Source organism: Oncorhynchus mykiss, chromosome 19 (assembly GCF_013265735.2).
Source record: "Oncorhynchus mykiss isolate Arlee chromosome 19, USDA_OmykA_1.1, whole genome shotgun sequence".
NCBI lineage: Eukaryota > Metazoa > Chordata > Actinopteri > Salmoniformes > Salmonidae > Oncorhynchus > Oncorhynchus mykiss.
The window spans coordinates 22,683,451-22,705,054 of NC_048583.1; the positions used below are offsets into that span (position 1 = coordinate 22,683,451).

The following is a 21,604-nucleotide window of genomic DNA, read 5'->3' on the forward strand; positions in this document are numbered from 1 at the left end:
AAGCTAAGCTTAAAATTACAAAAACATAGCCTACCCATGCGTTAATTTCACATTGTATCATGGTTCCCACCCTAAACTGCGATAAAACTTTGGCCTAAAGAATAAATAGTAGCCTACATAAATAATGATAAATAGCTGCGATGTTGTGGTGTTATTAACTAGCAGAATAATATATATTATCTAACACCACGGTGTCATTGGAAAATGACTTGAATTTGCCCTTTAAAAGCCCCCCAGTGTTCCATTAAACTTTATTTAATGGACATGGCTAAGATTTGAACCTTAACCTAGGATATTTATTTAGCCTCGCCAATCTGTTCGACCGTCTGCATAGCCATCATCCCCAAATTCTCGCGATATATAGCCCAGATATATTAGGCGGGATGGGGGCGCTTCCTCCACTTGGAGGGGCGTTGGGTTTCTTTGAGGGTGTCTTGGTGAGGACTGTCTGGAACATTTAGGGTCTGACCTCTACTCCACGAGGAGGAACTTGAAAACATGTCGGACGCGGTGGTTAGCTTCATTAAGGACTTTTTGGCCGGTGGCATTGCTGCTGCCATCTCCAAGACAGCTGTTGCTCCAATTGAGAGAGTAAAGTTGTTGCTCCAGGTAAGCCTAAGTGAGAATAATTGTTTTTCAGTCTCAGTCATAAAGTTACTATATTATTGGTTATCCATTGAGTGCGCAGAAGTCACACTTTGAGAGTAAGATTGTAATAAAATTAGATACATTTCGCAAATGCAATTCCTGCAGACAGCGAAAAGCGCTTTGGAGACGTTTCTTACGCACGTGACTTGTAGCTGTCCAAGGTGCTATAGAGCTTTCTAATTGGATTCGATAGGACTCAGGAGTTGGCCTTTCGTTCACCGAATCATATAAAACCGAATTATATGAATGTCAGGTTATTAAAGAAAAATTACTATTTTGAATAACAAGTTAATTCATTTGATGTGTTCTTTATATTTTTAGTGTTGATTTCAAGTACACGTAATGTTATGTTTCGATTAATAGGATCATAATTAATTACGCCAAAATATCGATAATCGTTTGGATATAAGAGCAGCGATATTTTGTTTAGGCCTAGGCTACAGCTAAATTTATCCAGACGCATGCAACCCAATACGCACAGACCGTGCTCAAGTGACATGAAGCAATGGCCAGTGTACAACAGCGCTGAGAATAGCTGATTATAACAGAAATTGCACACATGCATTCGTACAAACCCGTGATTATTATTGAATTAAAGTGAATTAGGAATTTGTCCCAACAACAAACTCAATATTTTTAGGCTCTTTCTATAAGATAAACCTCAGTTGCTAAATACAAAGTAGGCCTAAAGCACAACGAGAAAATCCGATTGACATGCTTTTTTTTGCTTACTGAATTGAGGATAAATTTAACAATTATTTGTCTTCTGTTGTTCTGCTCTCCAGGTCCAACATGCCAGCCAACAAATCACAAAGGAAATGCAGTACAAAGGGATCATGGACTGCGTCAGGAGGATTCCCAAGGAGCAAGGCTTTATCTCCTTCTGGAGAGGCAACCTGGCCAATGTGATCCGTTACTTCCCCACCCAAGCCCTCAACTTTGCTTTCAAGGACAAGTACAAGAAGATCTTCCTTGGAGGAGTGGACCAGAAGACACAGTTCTGGCGTTGGTTCGCCGGTAACCTGGCATCTGGTGGCGCGGCGGGTGCCACCTCTCTTTGCTTCGTTTACCCACTTGACTTCGCCAGAACCAGGCTTGCGGCCGACATCGGAAAAAGCGGAGCCGAGAGAGAGTTCAGCGGTCTTGGCAGCTGTCTCAGCAAAATCTACAAAGCCGACGGTATCAAGGGTCTGTACCAGGGATTCAACGTGTCTGTCCAAGGCATCATCATCTACAGAGCTGCTTACTTCGGAGTCTACGACACAGCCAAGGGTGAGGAGCATGAGCTAAAGTCAAATCATAAATCTAAGTAGCTGTTTGCAATTGGGACGTTGTTAAAAGTAATGTATTTTACAAAGAAATAGGCGCAGAATCCCAATTATGTTGCTCTACGTCATCTTCTAGGTATGCTGCCCGACCCCAAGAACACGCACATCTTCGTCAGCTGGATGATTGCCCAGAGCGTCACCGCAGCCGCCGGTATCATTTCATACCCCTTTGACACCGTCAGACGTCGTATGATGATGCAGTCAGGACGCAAATCAGGTGAGCCAGTTGTAAGCCTACTCGTTGATTCATATCCATGAATGGCCTACTGTAACTGATCCATTGAAATATTCCATTGGTTTTATGGACGCGCACATTACTCTTGGCAAAAGTAATTGAGTTTCCTACAGTAGGCCTATATCGCATTTTAATGATCAATGTGTCAAATTCAATAGCGGACATCATGTACACTGGCACAATCGACTGCTGGAAGAAGATCGCCAAGAACGAGGGAGGAAAAGCCTTCTTCAAGGGGGCCTGGTCCAACGTGATCCGAGGCATGGGCGGTGCCTTCGTCTTGGTGCTCTACGACGAGATCAAAAAGTACACATAAGCATTCACAACTCCCTAAGGAAACCCTTCACCACGTCTTAATTGTATCATATAATGATAACAGCTTGGGTGAATTATCGGGGTAGATGTGTATTCTATTGAGCCAGCCCAGGAGTTGGTTGCTAGTTATCCTTCTCGCCAGTGTATTTGGTCAAGTGAGCAACGCACCGACTCTGAAACCTGTATATATCTTACCCATGATGTACAAAAAAAACACCTCCAGGTTTACCAGTTGACTGTCAAACTGGTACAGAAACGTTTTTTTTCAATTGAATTACATGCCTACTGCAAACAGATTGCATCCACTTTTCTCAGTTCTTTCTCTCATAATAAGCAAAAGGAATGTACTCTTCACAGCAACTGCTGTCTACCAAGGACCTTATGTTCCTGTGTTGTGTATCTCATGTGTCCCACAATAAACATTATTTTAATAAGAATAAAGATGAAAAATACCTACTAAGCCCTCTGCTTTGGTGCATTCCTTTGTCATTCATATTTGTTTCATTGAAATATTGTAATGTGTACAATATATAATATAGAGTATAACATAACAATAGGTAAAAACATTTAGGTAACGTTTACTAGTTCCAGGCTCTGACTTGGGCTATTATAGGATTAGAAATATCCATCCCATTTCCTTGGGCTTCTATAGAGATCCTTCTATTGGGAGCCAACCTAGATGGGAATCATATAGCACCGTGTCTCATTAGCTGCCATGCTTCATAGTCTGTTATGTATGTAACAGATGCAATACAAATCCAATATTGCTCTCATTTTCTCAAATATCAGGTTTTACCAGTCTATACATACACATTACTATAAATGTTGGTTGAAGGGGTGACATAAAAAATACAAAAAATATACAAATGTATTACTTTTCATGTGCTAACCATCATAAACCAATTTATTTGAGTAAGCTTATAGTACTAATGAATTACAACTACTGATTAAGTATTTTCCTTGTTTTGATCTCTTATGACTTATATCAATCAAATGTATTTATAAAGCCCTTCTTACATCGTCTGATGTCACAAAGTGCTGTACACAAACCCAGCCTAAAACCCCAAACAGCAAGCAATGCAGGTGTAGAAGCACGGTGGCTAGGAAAAACTCCCTAGAAAGGCCAGAACCTAGTAAGAAACCTAGAGAGGAACCAGGCTATGAGGGGTGGCCAGTCCTCTTCTGGCTGTGCCGAGTGGAGATAACAGATCATGGCCAAGATGTGCTGGGCCAGTCATCCCTGGCAGCTAGCATGTCACTCACTTGTTGGACTTCTGACCATGACACATCCAGTCACTGGCTTATATCCCCTGCCACTGTTGTAGCCATTGTGTGTGTGCATGTGACATTATGTCATTGTGGGGGATAATTATTCATATCCACAACATGCCAGATATGCTGTCCGCTAAGTGTGTCTGCATTGGCAGTCTTTGTTGCCATGTGGGTGCTATGCGGCTAACTGGCCTACAAAAGACAGCTGCCACAAGTGTGAAAGTCCTGCAGACATTGTTTGAGCTCCTTTGACCACGGACAGACATGAGTGGTGCGGCAACAAGCAGCTTTATTGGAAAACGTCAAGAAATTTGCACAGGATCACAATAAAAAAAAAAATATGACTAATTCTCCCATAATATTCTAAAAAAGCTTTACTAGTACACAAATATCTCTCTCTCTCATTATTCATCATAATGTAACACAACAATAACAGAAACATTGATGAAAAGTTCCACTTGAAAAAATTTCACAAGAGTGGAAATACAGCATGGCATACTTAGTACTTACTCTATTCACTAAGCATATTGATAGGCACCACCTGTCACGTTCTGACCTTAGTTATTTTATTTAGGTCTTTGTTTTAGTATGGTGAGTTGGATGGGTTGTCTATGTTCGTTTTCTATGTTGGTTTTTGAGGTTGGCCTGGTATGGTTCTCAATCAGAGGCAGGTGTCGTTAGTTGTCTCTGATTGAGATTCATACTTAGGTAGCCTTTTTCCACCTGTGTTGCGTGGGTGTTTATTTTCTGTTCGGTGTTTGTATATATATATATATATACATAAAAATATATAAATTATATATATTTTTTTTTTATTATACCTGAACCATATTAGCTACCGGTCAAAAGTTTAAGAACACCTACTCATTCAAGGCTTTTTCTTTATGTTTACTATTTTCTACATTGTAGAATAATATTGAAGAAATCAAAACTATGAAATAACACATGGAATCATGTAGTAACCAAAAAATGGAATGCATTTCAATTAACAGGTGTGCCTTCTTAAAAGTTAATTTATGAAATTGCTTTCCTTCTTAATACGTTTGAGCCAGTCAGTTCTGTTGCCAGGCTATATCTTCCATTACAACAGAAGTACAGTTCACAATACTTTATAGCAGCTAGAGTTGGTCCTGGATAGCAATAGTGACACAGTTTTATGAGAACGGTTGTATAACGGCAACACAATATCATTCTTACATCATATAGGACTGGTTTCCCGGACCCAACTTAAACCTACTCCTGGACTAAAAAGTATTCTCCAAGGGAAAAAAAAATACATTGAAAGCTCAATTGAAAGTTCTTCGAGGCTTATTCTACATCTGGGAAACAGCCAGTCAGTGTCAGATCCCTTTATTTACGAGTATTGTGTGCTAAAGCAGAATTACTGGACAAGTGCATGATCAGAGCACAATGGAGATTTAGTTTCGACAAAGTGTGACCACTTTCCGGCTTCGCACCTCTCTGACACAGATCCTTTATTGTGTAGGACACTCCTAACAAACTCAACTTAACCATCTGGGGGAAGAATGTCAAACTGACCTTTGATGAGTGTTTAGGAGCAAGTATTGCCTTATTGGTAAGGTATTGGAAGAGGTGGGGGAGTTGGGGAATGGTGCTCCTTCCTGAGCACAGCTCTCACGACCAGGTTGCCCGGGACGCTGCCGCACTGGCATGCCTGGGTAGGGGTGTGGCGGTGATAGCGATAGCATATGATGCCCTGGCACTGTGGTGGTGGTTGGTACTGCCAGGCCTGGGGATCTTTCCTGAAGAATCAACAAGACAACAGGGGTCAATACTACTACTAATTTACATACTATCACTAATACATTAATACACCCACTAATACATTGGGGCGGCAGGGTAGCCTAGTAACCGGAAGGTTGCAAGTTCAAACCCCCGAGCTGACAAAGGTACAAATCTGTCGTTCTGCCCCTGAACAGGCAGTTAACCCACTGTTCCTAGGCCATCATTGAAAATAAAAATTTGTTCTTAACTGACGTGCCTAGTTAAATAAAGGTAAAATAAAAAAAAATACATACTAGTATTACTATACCACACAAATTATGTACTACCTTCTCCCAAATTGAACTTCCTCAATGTAAAAACATATGTGCCATGTACATTTGAGTACTACAGTACATCACAATTGACATTTGTGAGCTGAATATAATCCATGGGGGAAAAAACAAAACAAAAACAGCTGTGAGCAATTGTTATAATTTTGTGCACTTTAAACACGGATAGATCACTCAAAAACTATATTTTAATATTTGTTCATATAAAATGGTGCATATCAGCAGCCACTTTCAGTACTGAGCAAAAACAGTGATGATGATGCATGATACTGAAAATTCAGGCACAATAGAATCTCCAATCTGTTTGAGAGCATTTTTTTTACTCTCAAAATATTAAATGAGCAAGAAATACATGTCATTGTTACAATAGTTTGTGAGTGGGAAACACACACAGAGTACACCAAACATTAGGAACACCTTACTAATATATTGAGTTGCACCCCCCCCCCCCCCACCCCCCCCTCAGAACAGCCTCAATTGGTCGGGGCATGGACTCTACAAGGTGTCAAAAGCGTTCCACAGGGATGCTGGCCCATGTTGACGCCAATGCTGCCTTCAGTTGTGTCAAGTTGGCTGGATGTCCTTTGGGTGGTGGACCATTGATACACACAGGAAGCAGTTGAGCATGAAAAATCCAGCAGTGTTGCAGTTCTTGACACAAACCGATGCGCCTGGCACATACCCCGTTCAAAGGCACTTAAATATTTTGTCTTGCCCATTCACCCTCTGATTGGCACACATACACAATCCATGTCTCAATTGTCTCAAGGCTTAAAAGTCATGCTTTAACCTGTCTCTTACCCTTCATTTATACTGATTGAAGTGGATTTTTACAAGTGACATAAAAACAAGTAACCTTTATTTAACTAGGCAAGTCTGTTAAGAACAAATTATTATTTACAATGATGGTCTAACCCAGCCAAACCTGGAAGACGCTGGGCCAATTGTGCGCCACCCTATGAGACTCCCAATCACGGCCAGATGTGATACAGGCTGGATTTGAAACAGGGTGACGCCTCTTGCACTGAGATGCAGTGCCACTTGTGAGCTCAAAATAAGGGATCATAGCTTTCACCTGGATTCACATGGTCAGTCTGTCATGGAAAGAGCAGGTGTTCTGTTTTGTATACTCAGTGTATACTATCATCCAAAGTTGGCATGTTGAATCATTTTGCCATACTAAACTATTTTACAATGTGCACATTTCCCTAATGTGGCCACTTTGTGTTACTACCTCACACAAGCTTGCATTTTCATCTCACACCATTTGGGAAAATTACATTTAAAAAAAAACTCATCAAGACACTAAATCTAATAGATATTTCAAACTTTTTTAACAAATCAAAAACTGAAAAATTGGGCTTGCAAAATTATTCAGCCCCCTTAAGTTAATACTTTGTAGCGCCACCTTTTGCTGCGATTACAGCTGTAAGTCGCTTGGGGTATGTCTCTATCAGTTTTGCACATTGAGAGACTGAAATGTTTTTCCCATTCCTCCTTGCAAAACAGCTCGAGCTCAGTGAGGTTGGATGGAGAGCATTTGTGAACAGCAGTTTTCAGTTCTTTCCACAGATTCTCGATTGGATTCAGGTCTGGACTTTGACTTTGGCCATTCTAACACCTGGATATGTTTATTTTTGAACCATTCCATTGTAGATTTTGCTTTATGTTTTGGATCATTGTCTTGTTGGAAGACAAATCTCCGTCCCAGTCTCAGGTCTTTTGCAGACTCCATCAGGTTTTCTTCCAGAATGGTCCTGTATTTGTCTCCATCCATCTTCCCATCAATTTTAACCATCTTCCCTGTCCCTGCTGAAGAAAAGCAGGCCCAAACCATGATGCTGCCACCACCATGTTTGACAGTGGGGATGGTGTGTTCAGCTGTGTTGCTTTTACGCCAAACATAACGTTTTGCATTGTTGCCAAAAAGTTCAATTTTGGTTTCATCTGACCAGAGCACCTTCTTCCACATGTTTGGTGTGTCTCCCAGGTGGCTTGTGGCAAACTTTAAACAACACTTTTTATGGATATCTTTAAGAAATGGCTTTCTTCTTGCCACTCTTCCATAAAGGCCAGATTTGTGCAATATACGACTGATTGTTGTCCTATGGACAGAGTCTCCCACCTCAGCTGTAGATCTCTGCAGTTCATCCAGAGTGATCATGGGCCTCTTGGCTGCATCTCTGATCAGTCTTCTCCTTGTATGAGCTGAAAGTTTAGAGGGACGGCCAGGTCTTGGTATATCTGCAGTGGTCTGATACTCCTTCCATTTCAATATTATCGCTTGCACAGTGCTCCTTGGGATGTTTAAAGCTTGGGAAATATTTTTGTATCCAAATCCGCCTTTAAACTTCTTCACAACAGTATCTCGGACCTGCCTGGTGTGTTCCTTGTTCTTCATGATGCTCTCTGCGCTTTTAACGGACCTCTGAGACTATCACAGTGCAGGTGCATTTATACGGAGACTTGATTACACACAGGTGGATTGTATTTATCATCATTAGTCATTTAGGTCAACATTGGATCATTCAGAGATCCTCACTGAACTTCTGGAGAGAGTTTACTGCACTGAAAGTAAAGGGGCTGAATAATTTTGCACGCCCAATTTTTCAGTTTTTGATTTGTTAAAAAAGTTTGAAATATCCAATAAATGTCGTTCCACTTCATGATTGTGTCCCACTTGTTGTTGATTCTTCACAAAAAAAATACAGTTTTATATCTTTATGTTTGAAGCCTGAAATGTGGCAAAAGGTCGCAAAGTTCAAGGGGGCCGAATACTTTCGCAATGCACTGTATACGCAGCATGTGAGTTCGAAGTTTGGGGAAGATTTTCTCCATAAAAATGCACCTTTATAATAAAAGCATTGCATGCATAATTTGCAGTCACTTTTGATAATGGTGTTTTCCAGCTAATGGAACATTCACGCTTATAGCCTACTGTTGTGCGTGACAGAGAGCCATGTGAGTGAGATGTGCTTCGAAGCAAGCAGCATGCAGGGAGAAGGAAATTATAATCATAACGGCCACTGGCCGCAAATGGAATGGATTTTTTAGGGGGCATTACAGCCACACAAAGGGGATAACGCTGGGAAATTCGAGGCATTATCAAGTGCTTGTCAAATTGTGAATGAGAGAGAGACTGATGAAGCCTGCACAAAAAGCAGAGTTCATGCCTTTCATGCAACTTTTTTCAAATCATCATTAGAGGTCGCATCATGCAGCCTTAGAATGCATTAAAAATCAAAACATATCATAACTAAAGTTACATTAGTAACTCTAAATTAAGCAGTTAAGCACCTGTTTCTTTGTTAACCTATCAACACAGAATAGCCACATGTGCTCACTCCCTCAAATCGTTTGGAGAAAATAACCTTTCTATTTTATTCGATTGCATTCTTTATACTATACAATAATGCCATGGAATTCTAAGAACATCTCATCTGCTAAATGAACTAGTGTAGCCAACAGCCATATGGCATAGCCAGCTCAGTACCTAACATAAGGACAACTCACAGTATGCTATTCTGTTCTTCTGAAAGAGACTACATTTTCTAAAATATCATGTTTTTTTAGACCTGTCTAAAATAAATAATGAATTTATTGTGAAGGTTTAGGCTATACTACATGGAATTATTAGACTTTTTAAAATGTAGATGTTCCAAAGGTCTTCATCAGTGGCTTGTAAGCCAGAAGATGTGGAAACCAGAAGATGCTAAATGTGTTTATGTTAATTGACGGTGAATTACCGTGAGACTGGCAGTTATTTGCTTGACAATCACCGGCTGATGAAATTTTGTGACGACCACAACCCTATGTATGTGCAGTTACTAATTTACCAAAATACAAGTAATCTGAACACAAGTGTGACACGTGTGTATACAGTAGGAAGTCATTTTTATGTTTTGGTCTTCAAAATATCACAACTTATTTTAGCATATTATTTATGAATTTGGACATGTAAAACCGGTGTTTTGACACTCGGCTACAGTATATTTAATAATACATGACAACAGGAAGCAGCAACAGTATAATTTTCAACTTATGTTTTAGGAATATTATAAAGGAATATTATAAATGTTAACATAATTTTTCAACATGATTCTACTTCATCATGTAAAAAAAATTGTGAAAATAAGTTTGTCCTGGCTACAGTGGAAGTGCTCAGTGCCTATGATCTCGAAAACATGACATGCTAAAGAAAAAGATTATTAACAGTGGACTAAATACCAAAAGACATTTTGAGTAAAGTGATCCTTTAAAATAAAATAAATAAAAGATGCAAATTCAGTCTCTCTTAAGGAATGACAGAAATAAGTATGGTCTTAGTGCTTCTACACTTGCATTGCTTGCTGTTTGGGGTTTTAGGCTGGGTTTCTGTACAGCACTTTGAGATATCAGCTGATATACGAAGGGCTATATAAATACATTTGATTTGATTTGATCTTAGGGCTATTGAGAGCTATTGAGCATCAGTTCTTCAGAGAGGTTACCTGCTGACGTTCTGCTGGAGGTCCGTTCCATATTGGAGGGCGATCTGTCTATGGCAGAGAGCGCGGTGGCGATGCCCAGGTATCCGGCCTGGCACTGGTAGTCTGCCAGCTGCTCTGCCCTCTTCATGCCCCAGGTGGGCCTCATTGACTCTAGCCTCAGCAGGAAAGCCTGCTGAGAAAGGGTGATAACAATTTTTGTGAAGGGTACCTTTATAATGTCTTTCTAAGACAGAGAAGAATGGGAGAAACTCCCAAAATACAGGTGTCCCAAGCTTGTAGCTTCATACCCAAGAAGTATCAAGGCTGTAATCGCTGCCAAAGGTGCTTTAACAAAGTACTGACTAAAGGGTCTGAATACTAATGTAAATATTATATATATATTTCCTTTGTCATTTTGAAGTATTATGTGTAGATTGATGAGGACTTAGAATTTTTTAAATACGGCTGTTACGTAACAAAATGTGAAAGAGTCAAGGTGTCTAAAAATTGATATAGCAACTGTTAATTGCCCCTTTTCAAGGCAAACTCAGCGAAATTATGTTGCCAGGAGCAGATGAGCCAGGGCACCAAAACAACGGAGAAGTTGATCTTCGCGCTTTAGCGCTCTTGGTTGATGCGGAAATTTATCCACTATGCTGTTTACTTTCTGCATCTATGTCATATCACTGACTCTACCTTTAACCTCTCTGCGCACGGAACCCGGTAGCGGGATGAAATTCGACAACATACGGTGATCGCTACATAAATAGTCATATTAAACATTCATGAACATACAAGTGTCTCACATGTTTCGAAAGCCTAGAATCTTGCTAATCCAACTGCGTTGTCAGATTTAAAAAAGGATTTACTGCGAAAGAATACGATGCGATTATCTGAGGATAGAGCCCCATAAAAAAACTATTTCAACCAGCACAGGCGTAACAAAATCACAAACTGCAATAAAATAAATAGTTTACCTTTGACGATCTTCCTCTGTTTGCAATCCCAATGTTCATTGTTAGAAAATGAATGTTTTTTTGTTTGATAAAATCCATTTTTATAGCCTAACATGAAACATTTTGTAAACCGCTTGTGTCGTGAATTCCGTCTCATTCCATTTTCGACGACACGTTCGAGGTAAATACATACACAAAACGTGACTTTTCCAGTCATGTTTGGTTTCATTGCAATCAACTGGTTTGTTTATAACACAACGCAACCTGATGGGTCATTTCGCAGGACGTATTGACTGAAAGAAACCGATTTGAAGACAAGTAATGACATCATTGTGCACCAATGATTTGCCCGCTGTTTCGTTGATTGACTGTATTTTAACCCAATGACCACTGATCGTCTTGAAATCTAGCTGGGTAGATAGCCAATGAGCTGAGGTAAACGGCAATATGTAATGTTTATGTGTTGGAAGACCAACCCATGTAGTAAACTCTGGCGTAAAGAGGTTCATTCGCCATTGACGATTCATACCGGAAGGAGCAACGCATGTTGCGCACAGCATTGTTTTGGTAAAGTGCATATTCAGCTGTTTATATATCAATCAGTATGGCGACTAAGTCAGGAAACGCTAAATCTAGATATACAGATGTACACACAATTTTAGAAGAAATTGATCGAGGACGATTAATTTAGCGATTCTCAAATGGAGGAATATTTTTTGAACGGGAGAGGACATCGTTTTGGACTGGTAAGTTCTTCTCATGCTAATGCCGTTGTATGAAATTAATAATATAAAATATTATTTGTGAAATGAAATAGCCTATTTGAGGCTGTTGAGGGGAGGGCAGGCCCACAACAATGGCCAAAGTGAAATGGAGACAGTAGATACAGCTGGTCTGTTATAATATAATGAAGACAGTAGATATAGCTGGTCTGTCATAATATAATAGAGACAGTAGATCTAGCTGAAATGTCATAATATAAATGAGACAGTTGATCTAGCAGGTCTATAATAATATATTCAACCTTATGTTCCCTGTACTCTATATATATCTGTTTATTATACCTGTTGATACAGGGCTCATATGTGAAACTATTCTAACTGAACACTTTCTTTCACAGTGACACTGACTCCGAATGGGAGCCCCCAGTGCCAAGGTGTTCATCCCCCACTGAAGCTGGTTCATCCAGCTCCTGCCACAAGTGGTGTTCATCTGCCCAAATGTATTTCTGCAGGCATGGATGTGCTATGGCACCTGGCTTCAGCAGCATAATATTGTGTAGAGGACTGAGGGTCTTCCAAATATTGAAAGTGTTATTTTGTAAATGTATATATATATATTTCATGTTTGTTCTCCATTTTTTGGTGTGGGGGGGTGGGGGGGGAGTTAGAATACCATTTTGGTATTTTGTATATAGTTATTCCATTCAAAATGTATAACTTCACCAATTTGGACACTTGGGTACATTTAGGCTACTTGTATGTGGCACCTGGGTGACTTCATGATAAATGTCATGTAAGCACACTCATTTTGGAAGTTATCATTCTGAAACTTTGCACAAGTACTGTTGCCCTCTATGTTTTTCACTGAAATTGTTTCCATCATCCTTCTGAATGTTTGTTTTATCTTGTTCATTTTAAAGATGATACAACAATAAAAATAAAAAAAGTATGTTTTTTTCATTGTATTATCTAAACCAGATCTATTGTGTTATATTCTCCTACATTCAATTCACATTTACACAAACTTCAGAGTGTTTTCTTTCAAATGATACCAAGAATATGCATATCCTTAGTGTGCCTGAGCTACAGGCAGTTAGATTTGGGTATGTCTTCGGGAGGAAATTGAAAAAAAGTAGGGGGTAGCTCTAAGAGGTTTTAACACATGATTTACAAAAGATAACGGTATCTCGATTTCTGACAGCCGCAAAGTATGTGCTGGTAGTTGGGTAAAAACACAACATATGTACATTAACTGTGAACACAGTTATGTCTACTGCACAGCTTTTGTGTGTGAGTGAGAGAAAGAGAGAGTTCTAATTCAACTTATGTTGCGCAGTAGATCATACAGAGATGGATTTGATTAAATCCGGTAAATAAACATGAGCATGCAGATGAGGCTCTATGATGTCATAGATCCCACATCGACCCCCACACTCCTTTTCCATTCCTTGTTATATTACACAAGAGCAACCCTTTGCTCCTCTCCCTAATTTAACTGGTTGGTTGGCCCTTAGCCATGACCTTGCCCTAATTGGAAGAGCATGGCATGAGTTTACAGAAACTCTTCCTTACACACAGTCCACACTAATAGAAACTACTTGACCCCTCCGATCATGTTCAATAGCTAGGTCTCTTGCAAATAGATTTTATTTCAATGAGAAACTGAATAAAGAAAAGTGAAAATTGAACTAAAGTATTAGCCAAATACATTACCAAAACACAAAGAAATGGGTCATTATGGCAAGATCATATGGCATTTTTATATACATTTCAATTCAACTTCTCATACACTTTGAGTAGACCGTTCATGTAGAAACAGAAATATTTCCAAGGCCATACCACCAGAGACCTTAATGAAACCGGGAGAGAGGATAGTGATCCTTGAAAATCAGAGGTAAAAACGTGGCCCATTGAGAGAAGAAATAACCAGTGGTCAGCCAGTAGCTCATAATGTAATGTGCAGTCACACTCCCACCAACAAGCCCTTTGGAGAGAATCTTAGTAAGTGAGACCGTCAGGAAGAACTAGGAATGGAATCAGGGGAAAGGGTAAGAATGGTCTCGCACATTACATAGGAGGCAGAACTGACCGGTACTATATCTAAACCCCTTGCTAGAAAATATATAGAAAATGTTTTGTGTAAACCAATACAATCTCTCAGACAGTGTGTATAACAATATCATAAAACAGGCATAGAGCCAGGTAAGGACAAGGTATTCATATTTCTCTCAGATCACACTTTGGATAGTCTCAAATTATAGTCTACAGATGGTCAAACTATCTTTTTGATATGCAAGAGTGTGAGGGAGAGGAAACACCTCAAGAGGGGGAGGCGAGTAAGAGAGCGAGAGCAAGAGAGAGAGAGAGTGAAAGAGAGCACTGCAAGACAGCTACAGTACTGTACAGCCTGTATCAGCCAGCATACTGACTGCTCATTGCACAATAACAATGGGAGGTTTGGAGATAAAAGGGTGACTTTTTGACATATAGAATGACACATTACTAATCACTGCAAACAACGAGCATTTGAGGATCAATTCCCAATTTCTTTTTACAAATGAATACAAAGTTAAAGCTGAAATGTCTTGGGTCATTAAGTATTCAATCCCTTTGTTATGGCAAGCCTAAATAAGATCAGGAGTCACATAATAAGTTGCATGGTCTCACTGTGTGTGCAATAATAGTGTTTTACATTTTTTTAATGACTACGTAATCTCTGTACCCCACACATGCAATTATCTGTAAAGTCCCTCAGTCGGGTAGTGAATTTCAAAAACAGATTCAACCACAAAGACCAGGGAGATTTTTCAATGCCTCGCAAAGGGCACTTATTGGTAGACGGGTGGAAAATAAAATATACACAACAGCTCAAAAGTTTGGGGTCACTTAGAAATGTTCTTGTTTTTGAAAGAAAATCACATTTTTTGTCCATTAAAATAACATCAAATTGATCAGAAATACAGTGTAGACATTGTTAATGTTGTAAATGACTATTGTAGCTGGAAACAGCAGATTTTTTAAATGGAATATCTACATAGGTGTACAGAGGCCCATTATCAGCAACCATCACTCCTGTGTTCCAATGGCAAGTTGTGTTAGCTAATCCAAGTTTATAATTTTAAAAGGCTAATCAGTAGATCAGTAGAAAACCCTTTTGCAATTATGTTAGCACAGCTGAAAACTGTTGTTCTGATTAAAGAAGCAATAAAATTGGCCTTCTTTAGACTAGTTGAGTATCTGGAGCATCAACATTTGTGGGTTCGATTACAGGCTCAAAATGGCCAGAAATAAAGTCCTTTCTTCTGAAACAATTTATTCTTATTCTGAGAAATTAAGGCTATTCCATGCGAGAAATTGACAAGAAACTGAAGATCTGGTACAACGCTGTGTACTACTCCCTTCACAAAACAGCTCAAACTGGCTCTAACCAGAAAAGAAAGAGGAGTGGGAGGCCCCGGTGCACAAGTGAGGTAGAGGACAAGTACATTAGTGTCTAGTTTGAGAAACAGATGCCTCACGAGTCCTCAACTGGCAGCTTCATTAAATAGTACCCGCAAAACACCAGTCTCAATGTCAACAGTGAAGAGGCGACTCTGGGATGCTGGCTTTCTAGGCAGAGTTCCTTTGTCCTTTGCCCATCTTAATATTTTATTTTTATTGGCCAGTCTGAGATATGGCTTTTTCTTTGCAACTCTGCCTAGAATGCCAGCATCCCGGAGTCACCTCTTCACTGTTGACGTTGAGACTGTTCCTTGGTGTCCACATCACCAACAAACTATTATGGTCCAAACACACCAAGACAGTCATGAAGAGGGCACAACAACACCTTTTCCCCCTAAGGAGACTGAAAAGATTTGGCATGGTTCCCCAGATCCTCAAAAAAATCTACAGTTGCATCATCTAGAGCATCCTGAGCAGTTGCATCACCACCTGCTATGTCAACTGCTCAGTATCTGACCGTAAGGCGCAACAGAGGGTAGTGCTTACGACCCAGTACATCACTGGGGCCAAGCTTCCTGCCATCCAGGACCTATATCCTAGGCGGTGTCAGAGGAAGGCCCATAAAATTGTCAAAGACTCCAGTCACCTAAGTAATAGACTTTTCTCTCCGCTACCGCACGGCAAGCAGTACCGGAGTACCAAGTCTAAGTCCAAAAGGCTCCTTAACAGCTTCTACCCCCAAGCCATAAGACTGCTGAACAATGAATCAAATAGCCACCCAGAAAATTTACATTGACCCCCCGCTACTACTCGCTATTTATTATCTATGCATTTTATTACCTTTATCCCTACCTACATGTACAAATTACCTCGACTAATCTGTACTCCCACACATTGATTCGGTCGGTACCGGTACCCCCTGTATTTAGCCTCAATATTGTTATTTTATTGTGCTAACTTTTTATTAAACATTTTTACTTTAGTTTATTTAGTAAACATTTTCTTAACTCTATTTCTTGAACTGCATTGTTGGTTAAGGGCTTGCAAGTAAGCATTTCACAGAATACCTGCTGTATTCAGCACATGTGACAAATACAATTTGATTTGAATATCCTTTTGAGCATGGTAGAGTTATTAAGTCCACTTTGGATGATGTATACATTTTTTATTTATCTGCTAAGTGAGAACACTCATTTTCAGCAACGACCTGGGGAATAGTTACAGGGGAGAGGAGGGGGACGAATGAGCCAATTGTAAACTGGGGATTATTATGTGACCGTGATGGTTTGAGGGCCAGATTGGGAATTTAGCCAGGACACCAGGCTAAACACCCTTACAATAAGTGCCATGGGATCTTTAATGACCTCAGAGTCAGGATATCCTTTTAAGGTCCCAGCCGAAAGACAGCACCCTACACAGTGTCCCTAATCACTGCCATGGGGTATTGGGGGACATTTTTTTTTTTTTAGACCAGAGGAAAGAGTGCCTCCTACTGGCCCTCCAACACCACCTCCAGCAGCACCTGGTCTCCCATCTAGGAACTGACCAGGACCAACCCTGCTTAGCTTCAGAAGCAAGCCAGCAGTGGTATACCAGGTGGTATGCTGCTGACAAATATACCCAGTTACTATAAAGATACAGGCGTCCTTCCTTGGAAGGAAACCATTGAGGAAGGAAACCAGGCCAATGATGACTTTAAAACAGTTGGAGTTGAATGGCTGTGACAGGAGAAAACTGTGGATGGATCAACAAAATTGTAGTTACTCCAAAAACACTAACCTAATTGACAGAGGGAAAAGAAAGAAGCTTGCAAAGAATAAAAAATACTCCAAAACATGTTTGCAACAAGGCACTAAAGTAATACTGCAAAAGAATTGTCAAAGTGTCAAAGTGATTTAACATTTTGTCCCAAATACCAAGTGCTACATTTTTTAAAAATGTAACTAGGCAAGTCAGTTAAGAACAAATTCTTATTTACAATGACGGCAAACCGGGTAACAGTGCCTTGTTCAGGTGCAGAACGACAGATTTTACCTTGTCAGCTCAGGGATTCAATCCAGCAACCACTAAGCTATCTGCCGCCTCATTTGTCCATAGGATGTTTTTCCAGAACTGTGTTAGTGTTCGTTTCTTTTGTATCATCATTGGCCCATTGGTGAAATTAGCATTATGACAATATATTTAATTAAATAATTCAAAACCCTGTATTAATGCAAGTGCAGACAGAAGTTGACAAACAGGAACATAGCACACATGTTTCCGAGTAAGTTCTGCATCAAACAAAAGATCTCAAGTTGTTTTATTAAACCGAAGTCTCGCCTTAGTGATGTCACTGACTACGTCATTACCTTTTTACTCATGAGACCAAAACCCTGCATCCATAGCTATACAAACATAGAGTTTCAGTGTGTATCTAAAAGCTAGGCAATAAATGTCCCCTCCCCAAAGCTGATTTATTGTGGAATATCTGAGTACTCTCTTATCTCCCACACTCCCCTGCAGAGTTCTGTCTCAGTCACACATTATAAGAGGGGTCTTTTTTATAAGAAAGAGAGAGAACTAAAAAACAATTGTGGAATACTAAACCTCTACAATGAATATGTATATATGGTTAATCTGTAGTCTATTACCCTATAAATGTAAGGAGGGAGGGGTCTTATAACCCCTCCCCTTCTATTAATATAACATAAGCATAATCAATTATTCTAATACATCAAACATCTGTACAGCCCCAAATCATGATCGCTAGGTGAATCCTGACAAATGTTCAGGCTTTTTTAGATGTTTTTTGGCAAACTCTGATCTGGTCTTCCTCTTTTTGAGGCTTACCAATGGTTGTTGGTAAAACCATTGGTTTTTGTGGTAAACCCTCTGTATTTACTCTGGTGAAGTCTTCTCTTGATTGTTGCCTTAAACACAAATATGCCTACCTTCTGGAGGGTGTTCTTGATCTGGCCAACTGTTGTGATGGGTTTTTTTCTTCACCAGGGAAAAAATGATTCTGTCATCCACCACAGTTGTTTTTCTGTGGTCTTCCGGGCCTTTTGGTGTTCCTGAGCTCACCAGTGCGTTCTTTCTTTTTAAGAATGTACCAAATAGTTTATTTGGCCACAACTAATGTTTTTGCTATCTCTCTGATGTGTTTGTTTAGATTATTCAGCCTAATGATGGCTTGCTTCACTGGCAGTGACAGTTCTTTGGCCTTCAAATTGAGGGTTAACAGCAACAGATTCCAAAGGCAAATGCCACACTTGAAATCATCTCTACATCTTTTATCTCCTTAATTGTAAATTAACTAATGAGGAAATAACACACACCTGGCCGCAGAACAGCTGAGCAACTTTTGGGGGGGACCACATTTAAAAAGTGCTGTAATTCCTACACCGTTCATCAGATTTGGATGTAAATACCCTCTGCACTTTCAGCTCATATTCATTATTTAAATTCAACTCCAATATGCTGTGGTAGACAGCTAAAATAATAGTACCTTGGTCACTGTCCAATTATTTATGGACCTGACTGTATGTTCCTGAGTGGCCGAATTACAGTTTTGACTTTTAAATCTCCTGGAAAATCTATGGCAAGACTTGAAAATGGTTGTCTAGCAATGATCAACAACTAATTTGACAGAGTTTAAAGAATTTTGAAAAGAATAATGGGCAAATATTGTACAATCCAGGTGTGCAAAGGTCTCAAGGTACCTGAAAGACCCAGGGTTGTGAATAATTATGCCAATGAGATATTTTTGTATTTAAATTTCAATAAATTAGCAAAATAATTTAAAACAAGTTTTCACTTTGTCGTTATGGGGTATTGTGCGTAGATGGGTGAGAAAAACAAAACAATTTAATACATTTTGAATTCAAACTGTAACACAACAAAATGTGGAATAAGTCAAGGGGTATTAATACTTTCTGAACGCACTGTATCTAAAAATGTAAAATAGCTTCACTATCAATTTAAAAGCAGTGCTAGAGTCAAGAGAGACTATGCTGTTCCCAATACTTGAGATTAATTTAAAATCCATCAATTATACCACGTCCATATGGGGGTATCGAACAGTGCAATTGTAATGATTCCTCTTTCTGCGTCGACACGTCACCCTACGTGAAGCTTACTAGATAGGTTTTTACTTGGGAGGAATTTGTCTATACAGTGAGCCTGAAATTGGCCCAACTGTACTGCAAGGAATTCTAATTGGTCAACCACAGGCTAGGGCTGGGTTATAAAACTAGATCCTGTCCCTTTGTTCTGGGGAGATAATCACAGGAGAGAATCACTGGGAGAGCATCACTGAGGACAGGGGAGAATGACCATCTAACGTAAGCTAACCCCATTCCATACAAATGTGCGCAACCGCGACATTCAAACGAGGCTGCAAAGAAAACTACTGGGACTGTAGCGACTGTGTTGACATCAAAATCTGGGGTGTGAACTACGTTTATATTATTGCGTTGATTGACATGGTAACGGCTCTATAGTATTGGAGAAAAGTTTAAAAAAACTGACCCCTCCGACGCTGTACGTTACATCGTGACGTGCCATGGCGTAATGTACAGCACCCATAAAGCAACTAATTCCGTCTTACAGCCTCTCTCCACCAGGTGTAGCACTTCTCTCACCGTTTAAAAACAAGAAAGGGACAGGGACAGGGTAAGGGGGATACCTAGTCATTTTTTGCATCATCACTGCAAGCTATCATGACTCTCAAAAGCCGATGTTAACTTCTGAAGATCACTTTAACTCCGCCCTAAAACCCGATTCAAATTCGACACAAACCTTCCAATAGGTATGTAATGACACATTATATAAACTCTTTATAGTGTTTAATTTACATTTTAGAGGCGATAAGGTGATAAATTGGACAGATTGAGTGAAAAAAAAGCAGTTTCCTCACACACCATCTCTCCTTCTCACTATCACGCAATAGGTTTCACTTCCCCACCCACCACTTTTAAAAAGACCCAACGGAGCTCATTGCCTTGTTGAATCATGCAGAGATGGGCATCATGAAGGTCTCGTCATTCATTTTGTTGGAAAGGGGAGAAATTGCTTTAATTTGCTTTACAATGGTATTGATATTACAGTTGATCTGGAAGTATTACGTTTTTTGGGCGCTAAAATAATTGTACGGACCAGCACGATGTACAAAAGTGAGTTAGTTTATGTTACCTCCCCATATGATTTGTCCTCTTCGAATAAACCTATTTTCCTCACCCTGATTTGCTTTGGGGTCTGTGTTATTAAAGATTAACATCAACTGCTAACACCGGTGACCACCTCAGCCATGATTATTTTAATGAAATGCCTTTATCTCTGTGCATAATTGTGTTTAATATTTCCATACTTGAAATAAAGTTTGGAGAGCAGTAGATTAGGCGCTCAACCAGTTTAAGAAGATCCAACCCCAAAATTGTATGAGTGCTAGGAAGGAATAGGTGGGACATATTTTAAAAATAGTAATCTGTGCCATACAACCATTACATTAAACATTTACAGTGGTTAAAACCATTATCTCTCATAGTGCCGGGCTGTTGGAGTAGAGGTTGGGGTTGGCCTTGAACTTTAAATAATGTTGATCTGAGCTGCCACCACTGTCGTGTCCACTGCCACCTGCTACTGTCTCTCTGTGGCCAATACCGTGTCTGCTTTCACTGACCGGCCTGTGCTCTCAGACACACCCCCGGCAATTCTCCTTGAATAGGCCCTCTCTCCTTGCACGCACGCACGCACGCACGCACACACACACACACACAATTCAAAAGATTCAGTTTCACATGTGTGCAACAGGTGGCTCTGTGGCGCAATGGATAGCGCATTGGACTTCTAGGCTTGTGAATGCGAGGTCATTCAAAGGTTGTGGGTTCGAGTCCCACCAGAGTCGATCTTTTGAAAAAAATGGTGATACAGGGAAATGTACAAAGGAAAATATCATACTGGAAGACAAAATTATCTTAGTTAATCTTTTGACAAATTTTTGTTGTTAAAAGTATAGTATAACATTTAGAAAGAGAGCTCAATTCTGATATGTATATTTGGCTAAATACATATATTTCTCAACGATCTAATAAAACACTTATATTTGACTTTTTCCACATTTTGTTAGGTTACAGCCATATTTTAAAATTGATCAAATCGTTTTT

At 39.7% G+C, this 21,604-nt stretch overlaps 2 protein-coding genes and 1 non-coding gene across 3 annotated transcripts; 2 read left to right on the plus strand and 1 right to left on the minus strand.

Moving 5' to 3' along the window:
* The first annotated feature begins 379 nt into the window (after nt 1–379).
* LOC110497493 (ADP/ATP translocase 2) lies at nt 380–2,980 on the plus strand. Its single transcript, XM_021573622.2, has 4 exons — nt 380–609; nt 1,434–1,920; nt 2,053–2,193; nt 2,370–2,980. The coding sequence occupies exons 1-4, from the start codon at nt 499–501 to the stop codon at nt 2,525–2,527; spliced, it is 897 nt and encodes a 298-aa protein (XP_021429297.1). The 5' UTR covers nt 380–498; the 3' UTR covers nt 2,528–2,980.
* A 1,885-nt stretch (nt 2,981–4,865) lies between these two features.
* On the minus strand, nt 4,866–10,574 carry LOC110497491 (cilia- and flagella-associated protein 97). Its single transcript, XM_021573621.2, has 2 exons — nt 10,364–10,574; nt 4,866–5,561 (listed from the first exon to the last, which is right to left on the minus strand). Exons 1-2 carry the CDS (start codon nt 10,506–10,508, stop codon nt 5,434–5,436), a joined length of 273 nt encoding a protein of 90 aa, XP_021429296.1. The 5' UTR covers nt 10,509–10,574; the 3' UTR covers nt 4,866–5,433.
* A 10,679-nt stretch (nt 10,575–21,253) lies between these two features.
* On the plus strand, nt 21,254–21,345 carry trnar-ucu. The gene is given in 2 exon segments: nt 21,254–21,290; nt 21,310–21,345. It is a non-coding gene; the product is annotated as a tRNA-Arg (tRNA).
* Nucleotides 21,346–21,604: the final 259 nt, after the last annotated feature.

What these genes read in the sequence shown, in the direction of transcription:
- LOC110497491 (XM_021573621.2), bottom strand. Translation starts at nt 10,508, where the DNA reads ATGAGGCCCACCTGGGGCATGAAGAGGGCAGAGCAGCTGGCAGACTAC. An exon ending in CTCCAGCAGAACGTCAGCAG is followed by an intron (nt 5,562 to 10,363) that starts GTAACCTCTCTG and finishes TTGATTCTTCAG; the next exon opens with GAAAGATCCCCAGGCCTGGC.
- LOC110497493 (XM_021573622.2), top strand. Translation starts at nt 499, where the DNA reads ATGTCGGACGCGGTGGTTAGCTTCATTAAGGACTTTTTGGCCGGTGGC. An exon ending in GAGTAAAGTTGTTGCTCCAG is followed by an intron (nt 610 to 1,433) that starts GTAAGCCTAAGT and finishes TCTGCTCTCCAG; the next exon opens with GTCCAACATGCCAGCCAACA. An exon ending in AGTCTACGACACAGCCAAGG is followed by an intron (nt 1,921 to 2,052) that starts GTGAGGAGCATG and finishes GTCATCTTCTAG; the next exon opens with GTATGCTGCCCGACCCCAAG.